At 38.0% G+C, this 25,471-nt stretch overlaps 2 protein-coding genes across 2 annotated transcripts; both read left to right on the top strand.

The window, feature by feature from the left end:
* The first annotated feature begins 322 nt into the window (after positions 1-322).
* LOC306890347 (uncharacterized protein) lies at positions 323-20,893 on the top strand. The gene is made up of 16 exons (XM_079449990.1): positions 323-573; positions 2,833-3,036; positions 3,184-3,252; positions 3,450-3,492; positions 5,810-5,955; positions 7,366-7,560; positions 8,249-8,335; positions 10,706-10,904; positions 11,441-11,664; positions 12,790-13,032; positions 13,345-13,590; positions 13,805-14,003; positions 15,927-16,132; positions 16,234-16,334; positions 18,144-18,315; positions 19,205-20,893. The coding sequence occupies exons 1-16, from the start codon at positions 369-371 to the stop codon at positions 19,606-19,608; spliced, it is 2,943 nt and encodes a 980-aa protein (XP_079306116.1). The 5' UTR covers positions 323-368; the 3' UTR covers positions 19,609-20,893.
* A 688-nt stretch (positions 20,894-21,581) lies between these two features.
* On the top strand, positions 21,582-23,878 carry gcnt3 (glucosaminyl (N-acetyl) transferase 3, mucin type). Its single transcript, XM_079449989.1, has one exon. It carries the CDS (start codon positions 21,643-21,645, stop codon positions 22,942-22,944), a length of 1,302 nt encoding a protein of 433 aa, XP_079306115.1. The 5' UTR covers positions 21,582-21,642; the 3' UTR covers positions 22,945-23,878.
* The last annotated feature ends 1,593 nt before the right edge of the window (positions 23,879-25,471 follow it).

Here is a 25,471-nt window from a genome sequence, read left to right as displayed (position 1 = left end):
CTGTTACAAGAAGAGCTCTTACACAATTTATTTCCAGAGATGTCAATTTATTTAAGCGTTAAATTTCGTATATTTGTTTGTTTCTTGCAAACAAACCCATTTTGTGACCAAATGCCAGAAAGTTTGAACGAAGGTTGAATAGTTCAGCTAATATTTATTTATTTCATACCATATGAGTTGTGTCATCCTCTAGTGCATAACCTATTCCTTGTTTTTTCTTGTGTCAAATGTGAAATAGACCACAGAAATGGGTGGACCCCAGAGAACTGTTGACCAATCCCTTTGTACGCAACTTGTCGGGCAAGTTTTGTTATTTAGACGGCTCTGTGCCATTGGCAAGCGCAGGACTGACCGACCCACTTCGTGAGATGCGCTTCCCAACACAGCTAACGATGAACGCTGCTTTGTCGCTATATATTGTGTTCTGCTGTTTCGGGTTTATTTACGCAAAGTTTGCGCTGCCGTCCTGTCCCGACGGACAGTTCCTGCTGAAAAATCAGTGCGTTTTATGTCATCCCACCTGCGCGGAGTGTGACGGTCACGAGTTATTCGAGTGCACAGCTTGTGGTTTAGGTAAGTGATACCTCGTTTTTACTAGGGAACGTTAGTTGAATTCTTCAATTTCTATTGAATCAAACAGGTGCCTCCGTGGGGAGAGTTTGATTCGTGAGAGCCCCCAACACTGCGCATGCGCAGTAAGCGCCGCTATCTTACTTTTAACCTCAGATGTGCTTCAAAACTACAGCTAAATAAATAAAAAACGATGTTAGATTATGTGTGTAGATAAAAAATATGTGCATTTTATTATAATATCTGCATTGTTCTAATGCATTATTATTTTAGTACTGTAAAATGAATCATTCATTGCCTCGTTGCTGCGTAATTGTGTTGTTGTCATATTACAAATGACTTGAAAACAGGCATTAATGTGTTTTATTTTTATTTAAGCTTGGCTTGGTTTGGTCATGGAGTGGCGCAACTATCTGGTAGCATTGTGCAGGTTCACAAAGGGCTTTCCAGGAGACAATTGTAAAGGCAAACCTCCCAGTTCTTTATGCACAGCTGCTGCAGTGAGACAATACAGCAGCTCTGCCTATTTATCAAAGTGACAAAAGAGAGTATGTTTATTGACCCCAAACATGAAAGTGTCTTAAATACTTTTAATTATGGCAAAAATTTAAGGTAATGTCAACAATGATCCACCCTGCATATACTTTGATCATTTAGGCCCAATGTGTAATTTTTCGGAGGATCTATTGACAGAAATGCAATATAATATTCATACCTATGTCTTCAGACGTTTATGAAGACCTTATATAATGAAGCGTTATGTTTATATGACCTTAGAATGAGCTATTTCTATCTACATACAGCGCGGGTCCCCTGGCATGGAATTCGCCATGTTGTTTCTACAGTAGCCCTAAATGGACAAACTGCTCTACAGAGCGTGTTTCGTAATATGTAATCTCTTTCGGCAAAGAATCGAAAACGTGATGGCATCTTAGTTCTTCGAAAGGGAGGGGTGGAGTGAGCCGTTGGTGGCAATTCGCAACCTCACCGCTAAATGTCATACACTAGACCTTTAATAGTACTTTTATTTAGCAAAGTTTTTTGTCTTTTGAAGCTCAGAAGAGAAAAGGGGAGACCCTCTCTTCATTGTGAAAGATGATAAGGTTAAAAAAGGGTTCAGGTTTGAGAGTTAAAAAATTCCTCAGGTTATCTGATACTTTGGACAGTAGTTACTTACTGACATATTCTTTCGCCTCAGTCCCAGTGGACTCAATTGCAAAACAAATTTTACACCCTATCCACAAACCCTTTTTAGCTTTAAACACTGTACCTAAGGGAGACTTTGATTTTGTTTAAAGTGGCACTTTATTCTTCATTGTGTCAAATCATTATGCACGCTTATGTCGTTCCAAAACCATATGCTGTAATTCAGTTACTGAATCAGTAATAACTGATTCATATCAATAAAAAAATACTTAATCGATGAACGAAAAACGATTTTATAAGATGCACAGGAACTTTTCTTTACAAGATCACTGAAGCACCAGCCTAATGTATAAGGGAGAGTAAATAATGGCAGAATGTCTTCAGGAAACCGAGCTGTTCTTTTGAATTCTGTTTAGCGGGCGTTCGTGGTTTCCGTCCCTCCTTTTCAGCCATCTAAAAAAAAAAGTGCTGTAACTCTTAAATCTCTCTCTGTGAGTTGATTTAATGGGGGATGTTGTCGACCTCACGCTTCCATCAGTGTGCAATAACTACAACACTGCCAGAAGGTCCCATTCAATCTGTGTAGCCCTTGTCTACGTGTCCCAGACTTGGCAAAACCTGTCAGATCCCCGCTCGTGTTTCTATTTAAAGAGGAGGTTGTGATAGACACAAGCAGATGAGGAGATATTGGTTTCTTCTGTTAGTGTTTTGTTAATGCAGAAAAGGAACTTCCAGTACACATTACCTCTCAAGATAATATGGATGGGTTATATTTTACTCCAAAATTAAAACAAATACAAATAAAAAAGATTGAGATTGTTTGCATGAATATGACATAAAAAATGTAATGGTCTCATATAGGAGTGTGTCAGGAATGTGTGGCGGGGAAGGACCCAGATGCAGGCAGAGGTTTAAGGGGTTAAACAAAGCAAGACTTTAATTAACGAATAAAAATAAAAATTGGTCCCCACGATGGGGAAACAGGGTAACAAAACCAGAATACGAAAACAAAACACTTCCCATGAGCAGGCAGAATATAAAGTAAGAGAAATAAGAGAGACTTTTCATTTTTTTTGGTGAACTGTTCCTTTAAGTAGATTTTGTGGATGATTCCAGATGAGGATGGCAAGGAGCGCTTCTTATATCAAGGTCACTGCAGACTCCACTGCCCACGCGAATATTATCCGTACCGGGACCAGTACACCTGCCTTCCATGTATGCCCAACTGTGAGATCTGTGTCGACGCCAATGTGTGTGCCAAATGCAGGGAAGGCTACAAGCTTCAAAGTGGCGTCTGTCTGACGGTCTTGTGTGGAGTTGGTGAGTACAAGATTTTATAAAGATCAGTTACCTCATCTACAATTGTTATTTATGCACCTTTTAATAAACATTATTTAAATCATTAAAAAGTTCATTTCTGTTGGCTCTTTATGTCTGATACTGATGTGATGTGTGCTTGAATCACAGGTCAGGTTCAAGACCCAGATACTCGTGAATGTATAGACTGTGGTATCGGCTGTAAAACATGCTCTACAGGTAAATAACACACAAATTTAAAGCTTGTGCAGTCTAATAGATTTATTTATTTGAAACATTATCTGATATAATATACTGTATAATAAACAGTATCGTTTAATAAATGCTCTTAAGATTGTGCCTTTTATCATCAAAACTAGCAATCGCCTTTAATTCTTTTGTTAGCAATGACATCAGTTGTTTTATGCCCACAACAGATGACCCAGAGGTTTGCAACAGCTGTATGGATGGCTACTACCTGTAAGTTTCTATTTTTGTTCCTCTTTTTATTCTTAAGCTCCATGCGGTCTTTCGAAGCTTCATGTAGAGATAGCGTGTTGAGAACAGAGGTACGATTGTGCGATACCACCTCCAGGCTATGGTGTGCATCAGATTTCATTTTTTGTTAAGTCTCAATCCCGGTTACCTGAGATCCACGCAGTTCGACATAGAGGCACTTCTTATGAGTTTACCCCTTGACTCACTCAGTATGTCCTCTCTTGACCCGCTCTCTCCTCACTAATTTGAGCTCCTGAAGCTGAAGAACGTTCCTGTACGAGGGGCTGGTTTTGGAGTTTTTGAGTAATGAATGTCCACTCGGAGAGGAAAAGAGCAATGTTAATCCCCCCCGAACATTCCTCATGCTTTCATGGTGCTTGCGCGGTTGCCATGGCAGCTGTTGTCTCGCTCAAACATCTTGGTTAAGTGTTGAGTTCCAAAGTATAGCCACACTTGATCGAACATGCCTTGACAGACGCTTTACTACAGTAAGATGTTTGTTTAACAACTCTTAACAAGGGTCTTCATAGAAAATTTAATAAATAATGATAAATCGCATACTATACATATTGTATTAACCAACGAAGGTGTAGATTTAAGCTTGTTGTATCTATACCACATTTTAATATATACCATATATAATGCTAAGCATTACTTTTCAGATCATTTTATAAGGACATTTTTCCAAAACAGTTTAATTTTCCATTTTATTTCATTACAATCATTTCCGTTAAGAAAGTAATACTGTATCAGTTATATGACTTTATTTTGAAACATTTTATACAATTTACCAAGTAAACCACATATTCTTAGTCTCAATTGTTACACAAGTTTATCGCTTTTAGATATTTAAGAATTTCATATATTTCTATTGTTATATTTGTAGCGTGATGCAAATATGTGCATTATTATTTTAATTCAGTGATAGGTTATTGTTTCATTTTTGTAAGGTTTGAATGCACAAACAGTGGGTACGGAAAGTATTCAGACCCCCTTAAATTTTTCACTCTTTGTTATATTGCAGCCATTTGCTAAAGTCATTTAAGTTCTTTTTTTTCTCGTTAATGTACACACAGCACCCCATATTGACAGAAAAACACAGAATTGTTGACCTTTTTGCAGATTTATTAAAAAGAAAAACTGAAATATCACATGGTCCTAAGTATTCAGACCCTTTGCTCAGTATTTAGTAGAAGCACATGTCATAGTGACTAAAAAATATTACTATTAGTTAACCTTTGGCTTCATCAGACAGATGTAGTACTGTAAAATAGGACATTTCTGGAACAAAGGGTTAAGAATGGCATTGCAGGCCAGAATTGAACCTAAATGTGGCCACCGTGCCAAGATTCAGACCTTAACACAAATTAAATCAATAGATCTATTTCTTTAAAAATAGAAACACTAATATGTGTTTACCTTGGAGTGTGTGATAAATCTGTGAGTGATAAAGTATTCAAATGTTTTTCAATGTAGCCTATTTGTAATAATAATAATGATGTAGACACATGTGGCAGTGCAGCTAATGCAGTAAGATTGATTGATCACTTTAAATATCTGGTTGGTTGTGTTCTTTCCTGTTTATAATATACATATGTATAGAGTAGATAAAAATAATTAATTGTGATAGAATTATGATGATTTCAGACTCAAAGGCCTAGAGATTCACTTTCATTTATGAGTGTTACTGAAGTTTCAGGTCAATTCAAAGCTTTAATGAATGAATAACCACAATGACACTGCTGCAGGTGTGCTGTGGTTTTGATTTTATTTCTTTTGCTCTGGGGTGGATGAAGTTCTCTGGTTACTGACCCTCCAGATGTCCTCTAAAAGCACAGGCAACTCACTGCTCCAGGCTACCAGAGTCATAAGTTTTAATCTAGTCTTTAACCTACAGGAGGAGTTGTATAATTGTAGATATTATCCATCATAGAAAGGCTGTACATAGAATTTTATTTGAAAGAGTGTATGGTGTACCGCAGGGGTCATTAGTAGGCCCATTTCAAGAGTCTTCAGGAATTACATTAATAGTAATTTTGTCTTTGTATTACATGATTATTTGACCTGAGTAATGCTTATTTCGAATTCTTCTGTCAGAGAACGCCGTTGCATAGTAAGTCTGGTCCTGTCATTACAGAAATTAGCTGTTTTTTAATCCTTTAACAGCTCAGCATGAATATTTCGAAAATCATTCCTCAAGAAACTTGTTGAAATAAGACTTTTGTTTTCTGTTTAAACAATAAAGTGAATGTTCAACCTCAAAATGTGACAAACCCATTGTCCGTTATCTCTCTTAAAGATACAGACACCAGTGTCGTCAGCACTGTCCCCAGAGAACCTACGAGGACCGGGGTAGAGGACTGTGCATGAGCTGTGTAGAGCCATGTCTGGACTGTCGGAGCGATGCCTTGTGTCTCACATGCCAGCCTGGATACTTCCTGAACAGTGTGTACTTTGTTTCCTCTGATCACTGCACTAAAGTTGACGCTCATTTTCCTATCTGATAGCCATTGCTGTTATAGTGGCTTCGCTTTGACTGCTTATACATGGCCTGAAGCCCTCACAGTAGAGCCTCTCGTCATTATTTTTGTATTTGAAGAGTTGAGATAACTACAAAATGAGATAACTCCGTTTTTTAAATGTTTAAAAAATCATGTTTTTTGTTGTGCATTACATTTAATTTCAATCAAACTGCAGTTGGTTTGCTTTGATTTAAACCATAATAACTCAAAATAAATACAGCTAAATAACACAATAAAACACGATAACATAATAAAAAACATGATTTAAAAATGTTTTTTAAATGGAGTTATCTCATTCTGGCACCAAACTCTTCATTTAGAGACGAAATGTAAACATTTTTAAATATTTAATTTATGAGATTTTTATGCAATTGGAGGTTTGTGAAAACTTCAGGGGGTTTGTAGGAATATCATACAGTGGCCCCTAAAAGTATTTGGATACTTGTGCTTCATATTGAAATTCAGAGATATCATTGTATTCTATAACAAGAAAAGCAATGGCCTTTCATAAAAAGGACACTTTTTGGATGTAACGTCAACAATAAATGAATCGTTTGTTTGCCATTTGGTTTTTGATCTGATTCAATTAAAGTCTTATATTTATCCAATACGTTTTGGCGGCCACACTACAGTATGTGCTTTACAGAAAGGATATTGTTGTACTCATTTAAGTAGGAAATGATTTCCATAGTGGCCATGTGAAGCAAATATGGTTGATGCACAATCGGCTCAGGTCAGGTGTTGTCAAGTTTATGTCCATGCATACAAACATTTTTGTTTTTGTACTGTATGTGCATTCAATGGGCATGACAATTTTAACAAAGGGGCCTTACAATACAATGAATTAGACTTTTTTGAGTCAACCCTATGACCATGCCGTTGCCAGTTCCATTATTCCCCAGGAAGGCTAGATTTCCATATAGGAATATTTCCTGTGTTTTCCAGTTCTCTGCGTCTCGCTCTCCATGCCAAGCATTGTTTAGGATCCAGTTTCTGATGATCAAGGTCATTATTTCATGGCTGGCCAGTCCTGTAGAATGTGAAGAGCGTGTAGAAAAGACACAAAGAGAGATAGATGGAGACAGTAAAAAGAGACATGAAGGTTTAGAAATGTAAAGCGTAAATGTTTTATATTAGTCACTGTTGAGATAGGGATCACAGAAGGATAAAACTTTCATTTCTTTTACTCATTTATGACCTGTTTCCAGTGTTTAAAACCAACCTTTGTCAATGCAATGTTTATTGTACAAAAGTGTATCAAACAGATAAAATGTATTTAAGCAGATGCCTGTGGGTGTCCTTTTAAAGGTTTTCTCCATATTCTACTCCTCAGATGGCAGCTGTGTTAAAGAGTGCTCACCAGACACCTATAAAGACACCAGAGGGTGGCGCTGTCAACCTTGTCATACGTCCTGTTTGACATGTCATGGACCTGGAGTGAGAGATTGTGACAGATGCAGTGGCTGGAGCCGTCCGGTGTATGGAAAATGTCCAGTGATCCTCTGCACTGAGGGACAATATGTTGATGGTAAAAAAGAATCTTGATTGACATTTCCTATGAATTTAAGTGTGCTATTAAAGGGATAGTTCACCAAAAATGTTTAATTCTGTCATCATTAACTCACCCTTGTCATTTCGAACCTGTACGACTTTCTTTAATTCAGCAGAATACAAAAGAAGATATTTCAAAAATAAGTTGGTCACCGAACAGCAGTGGACACAAAACCAATGCAAGTGAACGGATGCCAGCTACATTCAAAAAATATCTTCTTTTGTGTTCTGCAGAAGAAAGAAAGCTATACAGGTTTGAAATGACAAGCGGATGAGTCAACGATGACAGAATTACAATTTTGGGGGAAACTATCACTTCAAGATGTGAGGTGTGAGTCTGTTCCATGCTGGACATATTTTAATACCACACCCCAGTAATGCATATCCAGTCAGACTGCTAAAAGGATGATTGTGCTGCTTAAATAACACAAGTTGTTCATGAAACAATTCAGTATATATATAAATATATGTGGGCTATTCGTTTTTAAGGTTGAAACAGATGATGTAAATAGAGCGAAACTATTTGCATTCTTAAAAGGGTAAAAGTTGATGTAATCCTGCCCTCTATTGGACACCTGACACTACTTCACCGTGAATTGTATTCCTTGGCTCATAAAATGCTTATATTGTGGAGTAACCAATTCACTATCTTCTTACTTCCTCAGGTGAGAGTCGTACCTGCCGTTATTGCGATCCGTCCTGCAGGACATGCTACGGTCCCAGAGCTCAGAACTGCATCACCTGTGCTACTGGTAACGTATAGCTTTCCTTTACCTCCAACACGATAGACCTTTAATCACCCTTTCTTTGCGTTTTTTCAAAGAATTCCACAGTACAGCATTATTAGTTTTTTAACTCAATTGGTGGTAGTTGTGTGTTTTAAAATTCAGTGAACACAAAATGATTAGACACAACTGATAAATAGAGAAACAACTTGTAAGCTGCTTGGATAAAGGCTTTTCATTTCCAAATGCATACATGTAGATTCCTTTTTTATATTTAAGTTTTTATAGCAAAGTGATACAGTCAGAATCATCTGTTTACGACCACATCACTTTTACACACTGTAAGAAATAGTTCTGTAAAATAACGGTACAATACTGGCAGGAGAGACGTCAGTAATTTTCTGTCATTTTACGTTATTCATGCTGTGAAATTATTTTACGGCATTTTGCTGTAAAAACGAAATACAGTGCATTGCTGTTTTACTCATATTTTCAACGGTAAAATACTGCCAGCAGAGACGCCAGTAATTTACTGTAAGTTTACGTTATTCATGCTGTGAAATTATTTTACGGTATATTGCTGTTATAATTAAGATATTACTGTTTTTAACTTCATCTTTATTGCACAATATTGTCCTTTGGGCTACACATGTTTGCTTAACATAAAATATATATCATATAAAATATTAATAAAATTAAAGGCAAATGTTTTAGAAAGGACAACTTTTTTTATTTAAGAGCAGCAACACAAAAAAAGAATGACTCAAGTACCAAGCAACCAAGTCTTTCAGTAGCCAAACAAATAATTGAAACTTGGCAACAACAATGGCAATAAGACAGGTTAAATAATAGAGGCTACCCCCTCTAAACTTGACACATTTAGGTTAAGTTAAGAGATACTGAAGGTGCTGGCATTAAACAATGTAATAAGGAACTATCCATCAACCATCTGATGCAGATGACCAAAACGTTGGTTGCTTGTTTTTCTTCCTGATGTATTCCATGGATCACTGTAGAAAACACAAAAAAATCATCAAATTAATTTAGATTTACAGAATCATTGTACAACAACAACCTAGATAGCAATGTGATACTTTTATTCAGTGCGTGCATAACTATTACAAAAACAAACAAACAATCAAACAAATGGAAGGAACATGATCAGAAAGCTTTCAAAGGTCTCTGCATAGTACTGGAGCAGATATTGCGTTATTGTTGACATGATGGTCATTACTTATTTTAATTAATATCAATCAATCAGTCAGACAAATATTGATATTCTTGACTGGATAACTAAAACGCCTTTCAAACACAAGCCGCATTTAAACGCAAAAAACATCGCAATATCAAACGATAGGTCTAGCGGTGAATGGCAGCTTGACTGTTTAAGATGACTAACGTTGGCCAGTTTGCAATAACCACAGTTTTGAAAGTTCAGAGATGACAAAACAAGCCGATAAAACACGGGCTCCGTTAAATGCAAGTCAATATGAACATTTGGGTTATATCCAACAAGCCTTTTTTAAATCGCGTAAGTTACTAACTACAGCTTGTTAAGGAGCAATTTCAAACATAACTTCATAATACTTCCTTTCTGAACCACGCACTCTCGATAAGAGTCAAAAAGTGTTTTATTGGCCGTGTAATTTGAATGTGCAAATGCAGGTTGGTGCAGATGAAGCGCTACGGATGGCTGTAAATTAACAGTAGTTTCTTAAACTGCGAAATATTGCCCAGGATGCATTGTTTTCTACAGTATATTACTGTTTTAACTTAATTTAAACAGTATGTTGCTGTTAGAATTTGGCTGTTTTTTAACAGCAATTTTTTCAGCTTTACACAATTTAACAACGGAATAACTCAATCCATTTTGTCCAAACATCATCAAATAAGTCATTTTGAAAATGGACTTCTATTATAAATAAACACTTCAAAGCATCAATCCATTCCTGCCTTTGTGAGGGGTTCGGTTTATACCTACTTCGAGTTACCGCTTTTTCGGCTGATGCAAGAATTATTTTAAACATATATTTCTTACTCTTTATCCAAGACATCATTGTGACATTACCCGCATGAAGTACCTCAAGACTAAAATCAATTGACATGTCATTATTATGAAATGATTTGATTTATATCGCAGTGAAATTTTTACATGGGGAAAATGGAGACCCTTTGTGTATTTGAAGAGTCAATGCAGATCGTATTTAAATGTGACCAATAGCCAAACCTAATGCAAACTAATAATGCAAATGCTATGTTATACAGTTTTTATATCTAGATGCTTTTTAAACATGAAGAAATTTGCCACAGGTATTGCATATAAGATATGGCTGATATGTTATGGGTGATGCATATTGAGTGAATCTCAAACTCTCTTTCTTGTGGTGTTATTTGCAGGGTACATGTTGGAGGCCCAGGATGTAATGTGCGTGGACCGCTGTCCTCTGGGTTTTTATGGGAACAGCAGCAGTCTGATATGTGAGAGATGTTCTGCTGACTGTGAGGCGTGTGAGAGCAGAGACGAGTGTGTGAGCTGTAATACAGCCTCCTACCAGCTCTATCTGTTCCAGGGCAGCTGCTATTCAAACTGTCCGGAGTGAGTGCTGCTGTCTTACATTTCCATACTAGAAACCAGTGGTTTTATTTTTGAGGGGCCTTTATGTTCAGGTATATAGACATTTCAGTAGGTTACTATCTATTACTAAAATCATAGTATACACCTGTATTATACAGCACATTTCACCGTTTTAACAAACATAAACCTTGCCTAGCGGTTCTTAATCCTGGTCTTCGGACTTAACAAGAGTAACAAATCAACAATTTCTTATTTTTTATTTTAAGCAATCAAAAATCTTGTGGCTACGCAACTGCTTTAAACATATAAACCTGCTGCCACATGCTATATAAACATTAGACATGATGCAATTGCATTAGATATTAAAATAAAACCTTTGATAATGATTTTTGGATCAAAGCTCAAACGAAGGCAAGTTGATGGGGGTATTAAGATCCAATATTTGCCTAAATGAACTGAACCTGATGGACCTATGCCTGAAAACTGTCATGTACTTTATTTAGAAAGCCAGTGCTGGAAAACTTAATCTAAGGCGTGTCTGTTGTATTTTGTTTCAGCGGTTATTTCGAAACCGAGCTAGGAACATGTGAAGCCTGCGATGACCTCTGTCTGACCTGTGACGGCACAAGCATGCAGTGTCTTTCATGTAGAGAAAGCCTTCATCTGGCCAACGGGCAGTGCAGGCAGAACTGCGCCCCCATGAGTTACGTGGGGGAAGACGGCACATGCAAACGTTGTGCTTCTCATTGCGATTCTTGTACCAGTTCTGACACATGTACAAGTGAGTGATTTTAACAAGTTTTTCGCATGTACTGTGGTATTCTTTTAAATAAATTTTACAGAGGACCATTACACATGGACATGATAATAATTCACTAATGCTACTTATAGTATATCTCCCCAAACTGATCCCGTATTGACAAACTGTACATCCTGACTCATCATACACCGCAAAACCAGTTTTGGGAGGGACTATCTGTTGTTCTAACCAATGGGGAGTGTTTGGGCAGCTTGTGGTTAAATTTTCAATTCCATTTGGTTAAAGCTGCAGACTGTACGTTTTTTAAACAAAAATCTGTGTTAAAGGGATAGTTTACTCCTCAAAGAAAATTTTGTAATCATTTACTCACCTTCGAATCTATAAATGTATTTGTTCTGATGAACACAGAGAAATATATTTTGACGAATGCCTGTAACCGAACAGTTCTTGGACCACATTGTTGGGTTGAACACAAAATATATTTTGAAGAATGTGGGAAACTAAACAGCGCTGAGGCAACATTGACTACCATAGTAGTTTTTTCCCTACTATGAAAGTCTATACAATTTTCCATATATCTTTCAGAAGGCTCAGCAAAACAATTCAATTTTAGCAGGTTCGGAACAAGTTGAGGGTGAGTAAATAATGACAAAACTTTCATTTTTAAGTGAACTAACCCTTGAAGAAATACAACCTTATTGAAAAGTGTTCCCCCGACAAGTCATGCAAGCACGCCAGTGTATACAACAGTCTACTTATCCCGATAATAATGATTAAATCATTATTTATTTAATGATTTATCAAGATGTCAAGTACGTTTGTAGGTAATTCTGAGCAAAATATGAAGCTGTAAGAAAGTAGTATAGAAATGAAATGACGTGTTTCACCTTTAACAAACGTCTACTGTATTCATTTCTCTTTATTTCATAGAAAACAAATAAAGCCACACACGACATTGTCAATGAGCCTTTAAAACCAGTTTCAAAAAACAAAGTTAAATATTTCCTCCAGTTATGTTAGCTTGAAAACAAATAAAGCCACACACGACATTGTGCGAGCTTGTGCATGTGGCGTCATAAATGTACAGTCCCAAAGAAATTTGGTTAACACATTATCTTGAAACGCAGATATTTATCGTGCTTTCAGGATGCAGCTTTCTCTATTTGCTTCTAAACGGTGAATGTAAGGCCGTCTGCCCCAAAGGCTACTTTGAGGATTTGGATCAGGGCATTTGCGTGAACTGCCATCCCACCTGCACCACCTGCTCTGGACCTCTGTCAGACGACTGCGAGACCTGCGCACCTCTCACCCCAAAACTCTACGAGGGCATGTGTTTGGAGGAATGTCTGGCGGGAACATATTACCACACATCTGATAAGGAATGCCAGGGTGATGTATTAACTAACAGCACTAACACACAAAAAGCCCATAAAAAAAGTATATGCTAAACCAGAAGCCTGCCTTGTTTACCTACTTGTGTTTAACAAATTTGCGAGATAAGATCTGTCATGCAAGTTGTGTGAAACATGCTTTTTATATAGCATCTGAATCCTGTTTATAGTATCCGGGTCAACAGTGTTGAAATTGTGCCTGATTGATCTCGCGCACACACACGCACACACAAATAACAAATATTTTATAAATGTATTATCTGCGGTTTTGACTTATTTTCTTATTTACTTTATTTATTGGGCTCTATAGAGTGTCACCAAACCTGTGCGCGTTGTGAGGGTCCTGAGCCCACCCAGTGTCTCCAGTGTGAAAAGGGTCTGGTGCTGGACCCCAACACCATGATGTGCGGGGTCACCGGGGATTCCGACTGCCCGCCCAAAACGTTTCTTCAAAACAACCAGTTCACATGCCAAGCGTGTCATCACCTTTGCCAGTCCTGCGAGGGACCGGGGCCCTTTGACTGCCAGACCTGTGCCCTACCCTATTACCTTCACAGTATGACCTTTTGCCATGACCTTTTATCTTGCTGCCAACTCATTCCTTTTGTATACATTTTTGTTGAGGATCAAAGCGCGCGATTACATTGTATGTAAGATTGGAAGTGTTTATACTAGGTGTAAATGTTCCTAAAATGTCCTGTAAAGCAGAAAGAAAGACGTGATTTTAGTGCCAGTTCGGCTTAGTGGTGGTGTTCGTGTTTGCGTTTCAGACGGATCGTGTGTGAGCAAGTGTCCAGAGGGCACTTACAGCGCCCACGAGGAGGCAGATGGGGTGGAGCTGGGTTTCTGTATGCCCTGCGATCACGTGTGCGCAACATGTACGGGAGCATCTTCCCGAGACTGCCTGAGCTGCGCGCCGGGCTACCTTCATCTGCTTTCTCATCTCTGCGTGAGCCACTGTCCTACGGGGTAAGAGACCGCTTCATGTAGGAACTTTGTCCCAAATGATGGGGTGAATGGCTACACCATGGACCGCGGAACGCATCTGAACAAGGGGGGGCCATTATGTCAAGTCACGCGGAGGGGGTGGTGGCGCATATGCATTGAAACAGACAATATCACTGATATATTGAATAACGGTGTGGAGCACTTTATTTTATTCAGACACCACACAGTCACATCTACAGTACACACATGATGAACACGCACACATGCTTGCCCAGATTAACCCACACACAACAGGCCAAGCCTTTTTACACATAAACACACAGATGAAACTATAGCAAACAACATAAAGTACATCCAGTCCACAACCACAACTCATCTTGCTGCCTTGAATCTAAATCAACGTCATAGTCATTATCATCACAAGTCAACACCCAACAACAAAACAAGCAAAATTTCCCGCTCGTGTCACACAATGTCAGCCAGTTAAAATCTCTGAACCACTGATATTGAAATAATCTTGCTCGTTGTGAAGACCCAGTCCCCTGAACCTATTTGGTCTTCATAAGCACAGCAGGGTCTTGAGGTTGATTGGGTTTTGTGACTCACTTGTACAGTGGCTGTCGGTAGCTTGGCTTGAAGCCGGAGGAGAGCAGCTAGCCAGGGCTCGTCGGAGTCCATGGTGGAGATGGACGCTCCGGGTCTGTTGTTGAGGCCACTGTGGAAGCTGGAGTAGTTTGCTCATTTTGTTTTGCCAGTTTATTTGTAAAAAATCTGATATTGACTTCTGTCCCTTCATTGTCGCAGCCTGGTAATGCCGCCAGCGGTTAAACAGGTGCCCGCCGTTAGCTCGCGACGACGCTCTCACATGACAGACCTAGTAACTACGTCGACGTAACGTCGTAGTTGGTAAACAATGCACACTAAATTCAAATCAAAATGCAGCAGTCAGTGTGAGTTTTTTTTTATTGAGTTGGTGAGAGCGAGTGAAGCTGTGTGGTGACTAGTATTGTTTGGCTCGTAAAAACACAGATACAACTTAGGCTTTTATTCATATAAAATAGTTTGTCAAAATACAAATGTTGCCCGGGCCGTGGCCCCCCCGGCTCCCCCAGTTCCGCGGTCTATGGGCTACACGGACGCATTCACTGGTTGTTTCTGAGGCAGACTAGATATTCACTAGCAAAACTTTATTACTCAAAAAGGTGTTTTACCAGAATTTTGCCAGGAAGCTATAATAGACCTCAATGCCACATTATAAATGCTTACACGTGCTATTGAATGAGCTGTGATGAGCAAACATTAGACGACATTGTTAACATCACTGGGTGGTAAAAGCAAATAATTATTTCTGTCGAACTGTTGGAAATACGGCAGAAGTTTAGTCACAGTCAGAGTTAAAGGCGTAGATAATGCTTCTGTAAATGACAAAAGATCAGATAACAGTAATTCAAACACATTAAATCTCCCCTATGAATCAGCATTGGTTTATTGGTCTAGCTTTAACTGAAAGGAACAGTTCACCCTATAATAACATTTTTGTAAATAACATACTCGCCCTCATACCGTCCTAGGTGTACACGTCTTTCTGTCGAACACATTTGAAGTAATAATAATCCAAATCCTGTTTGTTTCAGGCTTTGTAAAAAGTGAATAGACACGTTTGGATGTGAACAGGATTGTCACTGTTCTCACCCAAAATGGCCGCACGCAAACTCAACGAATCTCAACATGGAATCTCATTGGATCTAGGGGTTACAAGACACGTGACAGCCAATGAGATTTAGGAAAGTTTAGATTTAGGAAAGTTTCTCATTGCTTGAGCTCATTGGTTCTCGTGGTCACAAGACCACCAATGAGATTCAAAATATGATATTTGTTGAGCCTGTGTGCGGCCATTTTGATACTTTACATATTAAATTTGATGTAGGCTGTATTTCTTTTTAGATATTACAGCTCAGGTGAGCATTGTGAGAGGTGCGACCGTTCCTGTGAGCAGTGCACGGGTCCAGGACCGGATGCCTGCAGGGTATGCACGCCGCCTCTGCTGGACCTGCAGGGCACCAGACAGTGTGTTGAACAATGCCCACAGCGCTTTTATGAGAACGGGCACAGGTGCACGCAGTGCCACACCAGCTGCCAGTCCTGCACAGGTTTATTCCCTATTTTAACAACGCTTCAGAATAACCTCACGCTATAAGCTCATCAAAGAAACCACATTGACCTATAATACATGCACGTGTATTATTTGCAGATAATACTCCACAAGGCTGTGTGACATGCGACTGGGGCAGCGTCCTGCAGGACGGGGTGTGTTACCCTCGCTGTGAAGAAAGACGATATTACTCACAGGGCGTAAGTACTGATGTACCGGGATTTCGTGTACCAATGTTATTGTTGTACGACTTCTTATTGTGCGTGAAAGTGTTTTGGAGATTATGGATGTTTAATCATGTTGCTATAATCTGTAAGATTTCATTAATATTAATACACTGTTTATGATTTCAAATATGTAAAATAGCATGTTTTCCTTATCACAATCATTATAACATAACTTCGTAACATTAGAAACGCTGAGAAACAGAAATGTAATGAACGGATATTAAAGCTGTAAAATTTGTCTCTATATCACCATTGCTGTTTAAAACATCAAATTGCTGGTTTGCCAAATCAAACCCGACATAATCTAAATCTGTATTAAAAGTTGTGAACCGGCTAACAAAAACAGATTTTTGTTTCATTTAACCCAACATCAGACCAAAACTATGTGGACAACCAAGCACCACACCTTTACATGTCTGTTGAACATTTAAACCCGAAACCATTGGCATCAAAAGGGAGTTGGTCCAGTCTAACAGCTTCAACTTTGCCATTCGGGAAATTTACTAGATTGATAAATTACATCTTGCAGACCAGTTTTTCTACTCCAGACTCTCATAAGTGTCTCATTTCATATTTGTACGAAACTCATTTAGAAGCGGATTGAATATAACCCTTAAAGTCCCAGTGGAATCGAAAATAATCATTTTTTCATGAAATATTGTAGTGTTTATTGTAAATAGCTTATACATTTTTCAAATTCATGTGCCCTCACAATGCTTTCCTGTAGCTCAGTGGTTAGACTATGATGCTAGCAACGCTATAATACTATAGTTACTATAATAACAATAAAACAAACACTTCGTGCTTATATACAGGGACTGGGCAGGAACAAGACAGTCAAGGTTACAGGGGAATCAATAAAAACGAACCAACACGGTACAAAAAACAAGTGGGCAGGGCTAAGAGAAAAAACAGGAGGGCATGTGGCACAAAGTCACAACAAAGGCTACTTGTCTCCACAACAAACACAAAAGACATGGTACTGTCACAACTCTGCCCACAGAAATAGGACAGAATCATAACAATAGTATACTGCAATGTAAGTCGCTTTGGATAAAAGTGTCTAAATGCATAAATGTAAATTGAATCTTAAATTAAAATCTAAAAATGCACTTCCGTCTTTTAGTTACTATCCACCTCAAATGACATTAGATGGCTTGGGCGGAGCATCTGTTAACTCCTCCCATTCAACTGTCAGTCTGCTGTCAAGTGTACCGATGCTTGCAAAAAACATAATTATTATTATTAATTATATTTTAAAATGATAGTGAAGAAAATGGCAGCCATGGACATTCTATCAATACCCTTTTTTGGCATCCCAGGATTTACCGCTTGAAGTTGGATAACAGAATGTCAAGCGTGAAGATAAAGCTGTAATACAGACTAATCTACTTTTTAATCTACTAATTTACTTTTAGTTTGTTTCAAAGAAATTCGCCAAGTATCTGACCTCTTAGGAAAAATGTGTTTGTCTTGATAATATCAAAAGGAAAAGGATGCAGCATCCTGTACAAATACAATATGTATTTAGGGTGGATGGGGAAAAACTAATCTTAGTTCAACACCATCTTCCAAATCAGAAATATCCATGAATCGAATGTAAACTGCACCAATGACAGCTGTTATAAAATGCCCTGTTACCCACTGCTTCTGGGGACTTATTGCTTTATCGATAATTACAGTAACAATCTGTTGTAATCAATAATTACTGATGCTACATGTTAATATACACCTTAACTACACCTTAAATAATTTCACTGCACGTGTTTCTTGATGTGATAGGGGGTTTGCGAGCCCTGTGAGGAGTCATGTAAACACTGTTCCGGAGCTGGACCCCAGAGCTGTCTCACATGTCACCCGGGTTTCGCTCTGCATGTCAGCGACAGTCGGTGTTTGCCTTGCTGCCCGTCCGGGGAGAGAGCGAGGAACTGTTGTATCTGCGATTCTGGCTCTGGTAATGCACTTTTACTGACTTAACCTTCAAATTGCGTAATGTAAGGACATATTGTGCTTTGCTAAAGTGTAATGTCATTGGGCTCTTTACAACTAGCTTGCTAACAATGAGCAATACTTCTGTGCTGTTCATTATCTTAGTTCATATTCATTTTTAGCATCTATGAATCAATTTTCAAAAACATACGTTGTATCTAGTAGTAGTCAATGCACAATGAACTAACATGAGCGATTGTATGGACATTAACAAAGATGAATAAATGCTGAAAAACGATATTGCTTATTGTTAGTTCGTGATAGTTAGTTGGATTTACTAATGTTAACAAATACAACCTTATTGTAAAGTGTTAATGATCACAGGAATTGTTCAGCCCAAAATGTAAACTGTTTGGCTATAATATACACTTTTGTTTTTGTAAACCTGCGTAAGCGTATGTTTAGCAAAAAGGAAATAACTTCCGTATTTAGTCCTTTTTTGAAGGACTTGGGGCCGGATTCACAAAGCTTTCTGACGAAACGGTTCATCTAAATTATTTCCTCCATTCTAACTCTAGAAAAAGCGATGAATATTTGTACTATTCCCCAAAAGAAGACAACTAAGGACAGTTCTTATATATTGTCTCAAGATTAATTAAAGGAAATATGTAAGAATCCAAACATGTTATAAATATCATCTTAAAGTTAAGATAGCCTCTCAGTTGTCTTAACTCTCAAAATCTAAGCCCATTACACTCTAAAAGAATTCATAAAAATAGTGCACAATATACCTTATTAATATGAAGGAATTTTCCGTATTAATTTTGAACGATTGTTTTACTTCTATTTTACATTTGCACTGCATTAAATGGCATTACACTTTCACCCTAACCGTTCTTCTGCTCGTTTCACAGGATTGTGTGTTGAGGCCCCTGAACAAGGTGAGAACCAGGATGAGGTGGTTCTTCGCAGGTCCCAAGCGATACAGCACACATCCGCGGCCTTACCTGCCGCTCTTTTGCTAGTTGTGGTCCTGGCACTTGTCGTGTTTGGCCTGGTCCAGGCCCGGTCCAAGAAGAGGTTATGCTGGAGACGGAGCTATGAAAGGCTGAGCGGGGTGGCTACCTCACAGCCTAACAATCGCCACATGCCTCATGGAGTACCGGAACCAGACGACAGCGGAGATGAGGCGGATATGGTTTACACCAGCAGGGACGGATCCGTCCATCGCCGTTACGGTTTTATCCCTGAACCGGATACGGAGGAGGAGCAGGACGAAGATGAAGTTAATGAAAACACACATCTAAATAGAGCTTAATATGTGGTCACTAAACAATTGAGTTTTACTAATATTTTACAAGGGCAGTTGTGTGGTGAAAGCCCATTGGATGGGAAGATGGTAAAGCTAGATAAGTCCATTTAGACACGATAACATCTTTTTTATGTATAATTTTTACTGTATTGTATATATTTATATGGCTGTGCAGAATGTCTGTTTAAATGATGATTTTTATTGAAATGTATCTTTTAACCCCAAGTTCCAATCAGATGTGAAACAGTTTGTTTGCGAAGTGTTAACAAGTGTTTGTTCTTAAAGGGACATTACACTCACAAATGAAAATTCTGTCATTGTTTACTCACCCTCTTGTCAATTCAAACCTGTATGACTTTCTTTCTTTAGCAGAGCACAAAAGATATTTTGAAGAATGTTGGTAAGCGAACAGCTGTGCTACCCATTGACTTCTATTGTATGGACACAAAACCAATGTAGAAGGAAGTCATACATGTTTGATTCATTTTCATTTCAACTAAACTGTAAACTAGACATTCAAGCATATTTTGATAATAAAGATTAAGTCTATTAAAAAAACAGATACATATTGCTTTGGAAATTCATACCAATGAATGAACTATTCAAAAACAGCCACGATGGCCTAAAAAATGTACCATTAATAGCTAAGTGTTTAGGTAAAATGCATATTGTTTTTCATTCTGTGAAGTACTGACGATAATAATCTCCCGAATTCATAATAAAAAGATTGTTTATGTTGGCAAACAAGGAACAGGAGGGGAGAGAGAGAAAACATTCATCAGAAAAAGGTGAGGAAAGTAAAACAAAGAGAAGGTTAACAGGGTAACAAGGGGGCGAAGATCATATTCACTTTTAAGCAATATTTGTACATGTATTTAGAAAAAGTGTTTTTCATGTGATAACCTCCAGCACTATGTTTATGTGTCAAGGTTATTTTAGTTTACTAAAATGAAAACTTTGAAAACGTTCCTCCGTGTTCATTAAAATCAAAACAAGTGTCGACCTAAAAATTATTGGAAAAGCTTATCTCGAGGGAAAATTGAAATGTTGCCTCCAAAATAAACTGAAGTAAGTTTAAAGCAGTAAAATGGTAATTTTACAGAAAAACACAAATCAAAACTGTGATAACTCTTTAATAAGTCTTTTCAAGCTGTCGTTCTGTCACATTGCTGTTGGATGACTTAACGTCACTCCTGAGGTTTGATGTTGTTGACATCCAACAGATACTTCACTGGAATGATCACAATAAATCAAGATATGCTTGTATAATATGCTTGAATAAATAATCATTAAGAATGGTCTCTTTTTTTCCGTGGCTGTATATACAATGTATATGTATACAGTAAGTATTTGTTTTAGCCAGACTTGAAATACATTTCAGACGCACCCTCTTTAAGCTGAACTGCTTACAAAGAGATGCAGTACAAAGAGATGCGGTACAGGGTGCAACAAAGTCAACACGTCACATTAACATAATTAAAAAACTTTGCTGCATATCCCGTAAAAATAGAAAAAACAGTATGTCAATCACAAATGTTTTTTGTGTGTTTGCATAACTGATAAAACATGTTAAACCACAAGAACCTGTTGATAGAAGAGGTCTATTTGAATACTTTCAGTATTATTTAAAAATGATCCACTAAACTGCAATGCAAAGAACAGTGAACAGTGAACAGCCAACAGTGAACAGTGAACAGTGAACAGTGAACGGTTTCAACTAACAGTATTAGACAGTTTAAGTATTTGGTTTAAACTTGTGCATAATTACCAGAAATGTTTTAATGTTTAGAAAGTTACATCTTTTGATCTCTTCTTGGCCTTTATCAACACATCTGCTGTTAGTTGAAAGCCACACCTCCGCTGTACAGTCCTTATTATGCATTTTGGTCAGCCCTTCCTCTTTGTTTGTTTTACCTTCTTACTGGTATTGCCTAATTTCTGTGCTATATAAACACAAGAAGCCTCTGTAATACCTCACTCCCGTTGCTTTTCTACGAGACGTACTTTCTGACAGTTGTCTTCATCACACCACGGCGGATAATGGGATTTACGAGGAAAAGAATTCTGAAAATAATCTCCGTCTGTTCGGTGATTGTAACTGTGCACTTCCTCTTACTGAATTCTCATAAGAGCAAATGCTCTAAAAAGGCAAAACGGGACCTGAGTCACTTACTAAAGCAGAATGTTGAAGAACTTCAGGCTTGCTCCGCTATCCTCCAAGGAGACATGGACGGGGTGGACAGCGCATACTTCGGCAAGTTCCTTGCCACCAAAAAGAGAACGTCCTTGTTGTCCGAGTCCTTCTATCTTAATTCAACCACGGACTGTCAGGCGTTCATCCAAGACAGAGGATTTATGACTGTTTCTCTCAGTGAAGAGGAGAGAGATTTTCCCATTGCTTATTCCATGGTGATCCATGAGAAGATCGAGATGTTTGAAAGGTTGCTCAGAAGTGTATACGCTCCACAGAACGTGTACTGCGTTCACGTAGACCAAAAGTCTCCGGTGGTCTTCAAAGAAGCCGTAGAGGCCATCGTGTCTTGTTTACCCAATGTTTTTGTGGCTAGTAAACTAGAAAGGGTGGTTTACGCCTCCTGGTCTCGAGTTCAAGCGGATGTCAACTGCATGCAGGATCTACTTAAGTCACCCGTTCAGTGGAGATATCTGCTCAACACCTGCGGCACTGATTTTCCTATTAAAACTAATGCAGAAATGGTGCGGGCCATGAAACATCTCGACGGGAAGAACAGTATGGAGTCCGAGGTCACTAGTGAAGGCAAAAAAGGACGTTGGATGTATCATCACAACGTCACCGACGGGGTGAGACGGACAAGCGATAAAAAGACGGCCCCGCCAATAAAGTCACCCATGTTCTCTGGAAGCGCCTACCTCGTGGTTTCAAGAGAGTTTGTGGAACATATTTTCAAAAGCAAAGAAATTCAAGAATTCATGGAGTGGGAGAAAGATACGTACAGCCCGGATGAGCACATGTGGGCTACGTTACAAAGAATGCCTTCAGTGCCCGGATCCAACCCTCCAAACAGTAAATACGAGCAGTCGGACATGAACGCAGTCGCTCGTCTGGTGAAGTGGAGTTACCATGAAGGGGATCTGAAAAATGGGGCTCCTTACCCACCATGCACTGGGATACACAGACGGGCAGTGTGCGTCTATGGAGCTGGCGACTTGAAATGGATTGTCAGGCAAAAGCAACTTTTAGCAAACAAGTTTGACCCTGAAGTAGACGACGTTGCGATTAAATGCATGGAGGCTTTTTTGAGATACAAAGCAATTTACGGACGGTCATTATTAACGGTGCAAAAATCAGACATTTTTTTATGATGCTATAGGTTCAATGGGGGGGTTTGTATTTATATAAATATTGTATGTAAGATTCGAAACTTTGTGTTTTATTACTAATAATATATTAGTATATAGTATGTTAAGGGCAAAGGAATAAACAAAAAAAAGCACTTTATATAGAGGCAGAGCCAATATGACATGCAAACAGATTTGAAGTACCTGCTTTGAGATGTTTATTGGAACAACTTCCTTTTTCAGGAAATAAAAAAACATATGTATTTTGTAAATGATTAAATTAAATGTTGTGTTGTTAGAGTTGACAAGCACTTTTTAATTTAGTTTAATCAAATTTCAAGATTTTTGCAAAACCCAGTGACAAATATATAGGGAAAATCTAAATTTGATAATAAAAATTGAAAATATAAATGACGAAAATGGAGATACGAGGCTTCGGATGGACAGCAGCATGTAAAACTGACTATTTTCACGTTTATCAGATGTTTTTACACAGTAGATATGTTCCAGATCTGTAGCAGACTTATACAGTACATGTACTTCCTGGCTAATTTAATGCAAATGTCAACCTACCCATAAACAATAGTTTTTACAAAAAGTTTTCAACATTCTTTTCACAAAATTCAAGATATCAGCATTTGGTGGTTTAAGCACTCCTATCCATGTAAGCTCTCAAGCTTTTTTGCGATTTTCCATAGTCAGGTACGTCTCATCCAAACGCTCCATATTCGTTCCATATATTGGGAACATGAAAATTGAACATAATATCTGTTTTATGTTCTTTTTATGTCCATTTGTTGGGTATTGTTGCTTTTGGTTTATTCATTTTAATGAACAGAAATCCTATATCTCTCAAAAACTATGTTTTTTGTCACAATCCATAACGCCTGTTTATTTCCCAGGGGTTTAGTCAAATATAAACAGACGGTTCTATTTTGGTAATAAATACATTCTTTGTGACCACATCCATAATGCAGGGATTTACCTACTACTAAAAACAATTCTGAAGGCTGATCACAACAATGGAATCAAATAGCGAGAAATAGGCCTATTAAATACATGAATAAAACCTTTCATCACAAGGGTAAGTTAAGAGATCCGCACCTGCAATCAACAGGGCACAGTGAATTCCTCACTAGGCAACGCCTTAACAACGAAGAGCCACAAGTGAATTCAAGCACTCTGATTTATTTCCTTTTAACTGTTCGAGCACTGGGTGCGTTCTGTATAAATTTATCATCAAGACTTATTGACTGAGATGAGGTGGAAAAGGCTTATCTACAGTCACGCAACGTAGATAATGAATGTCTGTAGGCCTACTCCCCTTACGAAACAAAATACAGGCTACTGTAATAGGCCTATAATGCAATATGTTAAATAATTTGTTTTAATACCATAACCCAGTGCATAGTTTTCAAAAAAGTCTAGGAAAATCTGAAATGATTTATGTTTAATAGATATATAAGCTGTGTTATATATCTCAAAATAAAATAAAAATATGAATGGATTTAATTATTATAATGCTTTGTTTAATGGAAACAACCTAATCTCTCACAACCTTCAAAAAACTACTTAAAAAAGTACACTAACCCTCTTCTCTCAACAGGTAGTGGTCTGGCTTTTGTTGAAACTAGTAACTTTGTATTAGCACCTAATGTACTATTGCTCTTTTATGACATATCACTTATTGCTCCCTGAACTCTTTGTAAGTCGCTTTGGATAAAAGCGTCTGCTATATGACTAAATGTAAATGTAAACTATAGGCTAATGGCTGTTATCTGGCAGATGGGAACCAAGAGAATACCAGTTAATCCTATGGAAATAATGACCAAAACATAGGCATTTAATGGAAAAAAATGAATAGCCTATGGTATTTTTGTATAGAAACCATGAAGAATTCTGTGATGATTTCTGTAGTTTCTTTCAGGGGTTTGTTATAAACATAAACAAACACAGAGAAATATCTCAATTATTAGAAATTTTAGCATATTTAATGCCTGTTTTGTCATATTGGTGGGGCTGAGAAACGCGATAGGCCTAAAGGAACGTAGGTAGTCTCGCATGAGTGAAAAAGTATACAAACATGAATACCGTAGCATATAATATGTATAAAAACAGCTGCACATTTACACAGAAACACTCAGACATACCTGGGTCACTGATGCATGTGTAAATGTTTAGTATGGGTGAAGCAGGCCTATATTAGCATGTGTCAACACATTTTTCAGAGTAAACGGATGGTAATTTTTGTTTAACCGGACATGAAACGGCTGGCCATTTACTCTGTACGCAATCTGGCGTTTGCACTTTGTTAGTGTTTTAGTAAACGGCTGTTTTATAAGCGCGTATGCAAAGAATGTCTGATAGCCTATAGCCTACGTCTTATGGTCCCTCGTAAGTTTCTGATGAAAGCAATAGACCTTTCAGTGAATCCATCTACAGATACACCCACGTGTTTCAATGCATATAAACGTTGTTGTTGATGAACGCACGAGTGATGGCTACAATGTTTTAACAAGTGGGGGAAAGAAGAGGGACGAAGGGGAGAGAA

This window comes from Barbatula barbatula (assembly GCF_947034865.1).
Source record: "Barbatula barbatula genome assembly, chromosome: 25".
NCBI lineage: Eukaryota > Metazoa > Chordata > Actinopteri > Cypriniformes > Nemacheilidae > Barbatula > Barbatula barbatula.
Note: the sequence above shows the minus strand (reverse complement) of the source record. Positions and strands in the feature narration are given on the sequence as shown.

Bases quoted from the DNA above. Each gene is read 5' to 3' on its own strand.
- LOC306890347 (XM_079449990.1), top strand. From the start codon at position 369: ATGCGCTTCCCAACACAGCTAACGATGAACGCTGCTTTGTCGCTATAT. The intron at 3,037-3,183 runs GTGAGTACAAGA...CTTGAATCACAG, and splicing joins GACGGTCTTGTGTGGAGTTG to GTCAGGTTCAAGACCCAGAT. The intron at 10,905-11,440 runs GTGAGTGCTGCT...ATTTTGTTTCAG, and splicing joins TGCTATTCAAACTGTCCGGA to CGGTTATTTCGAAACCGAGC.
- gcnt3 (XM_079449989.1), top strand. From the start codon at position 21,643: ATGGGATTTACGAGGAAAAGAATTCTGAAAATAATCTCCGTCTGTTCG.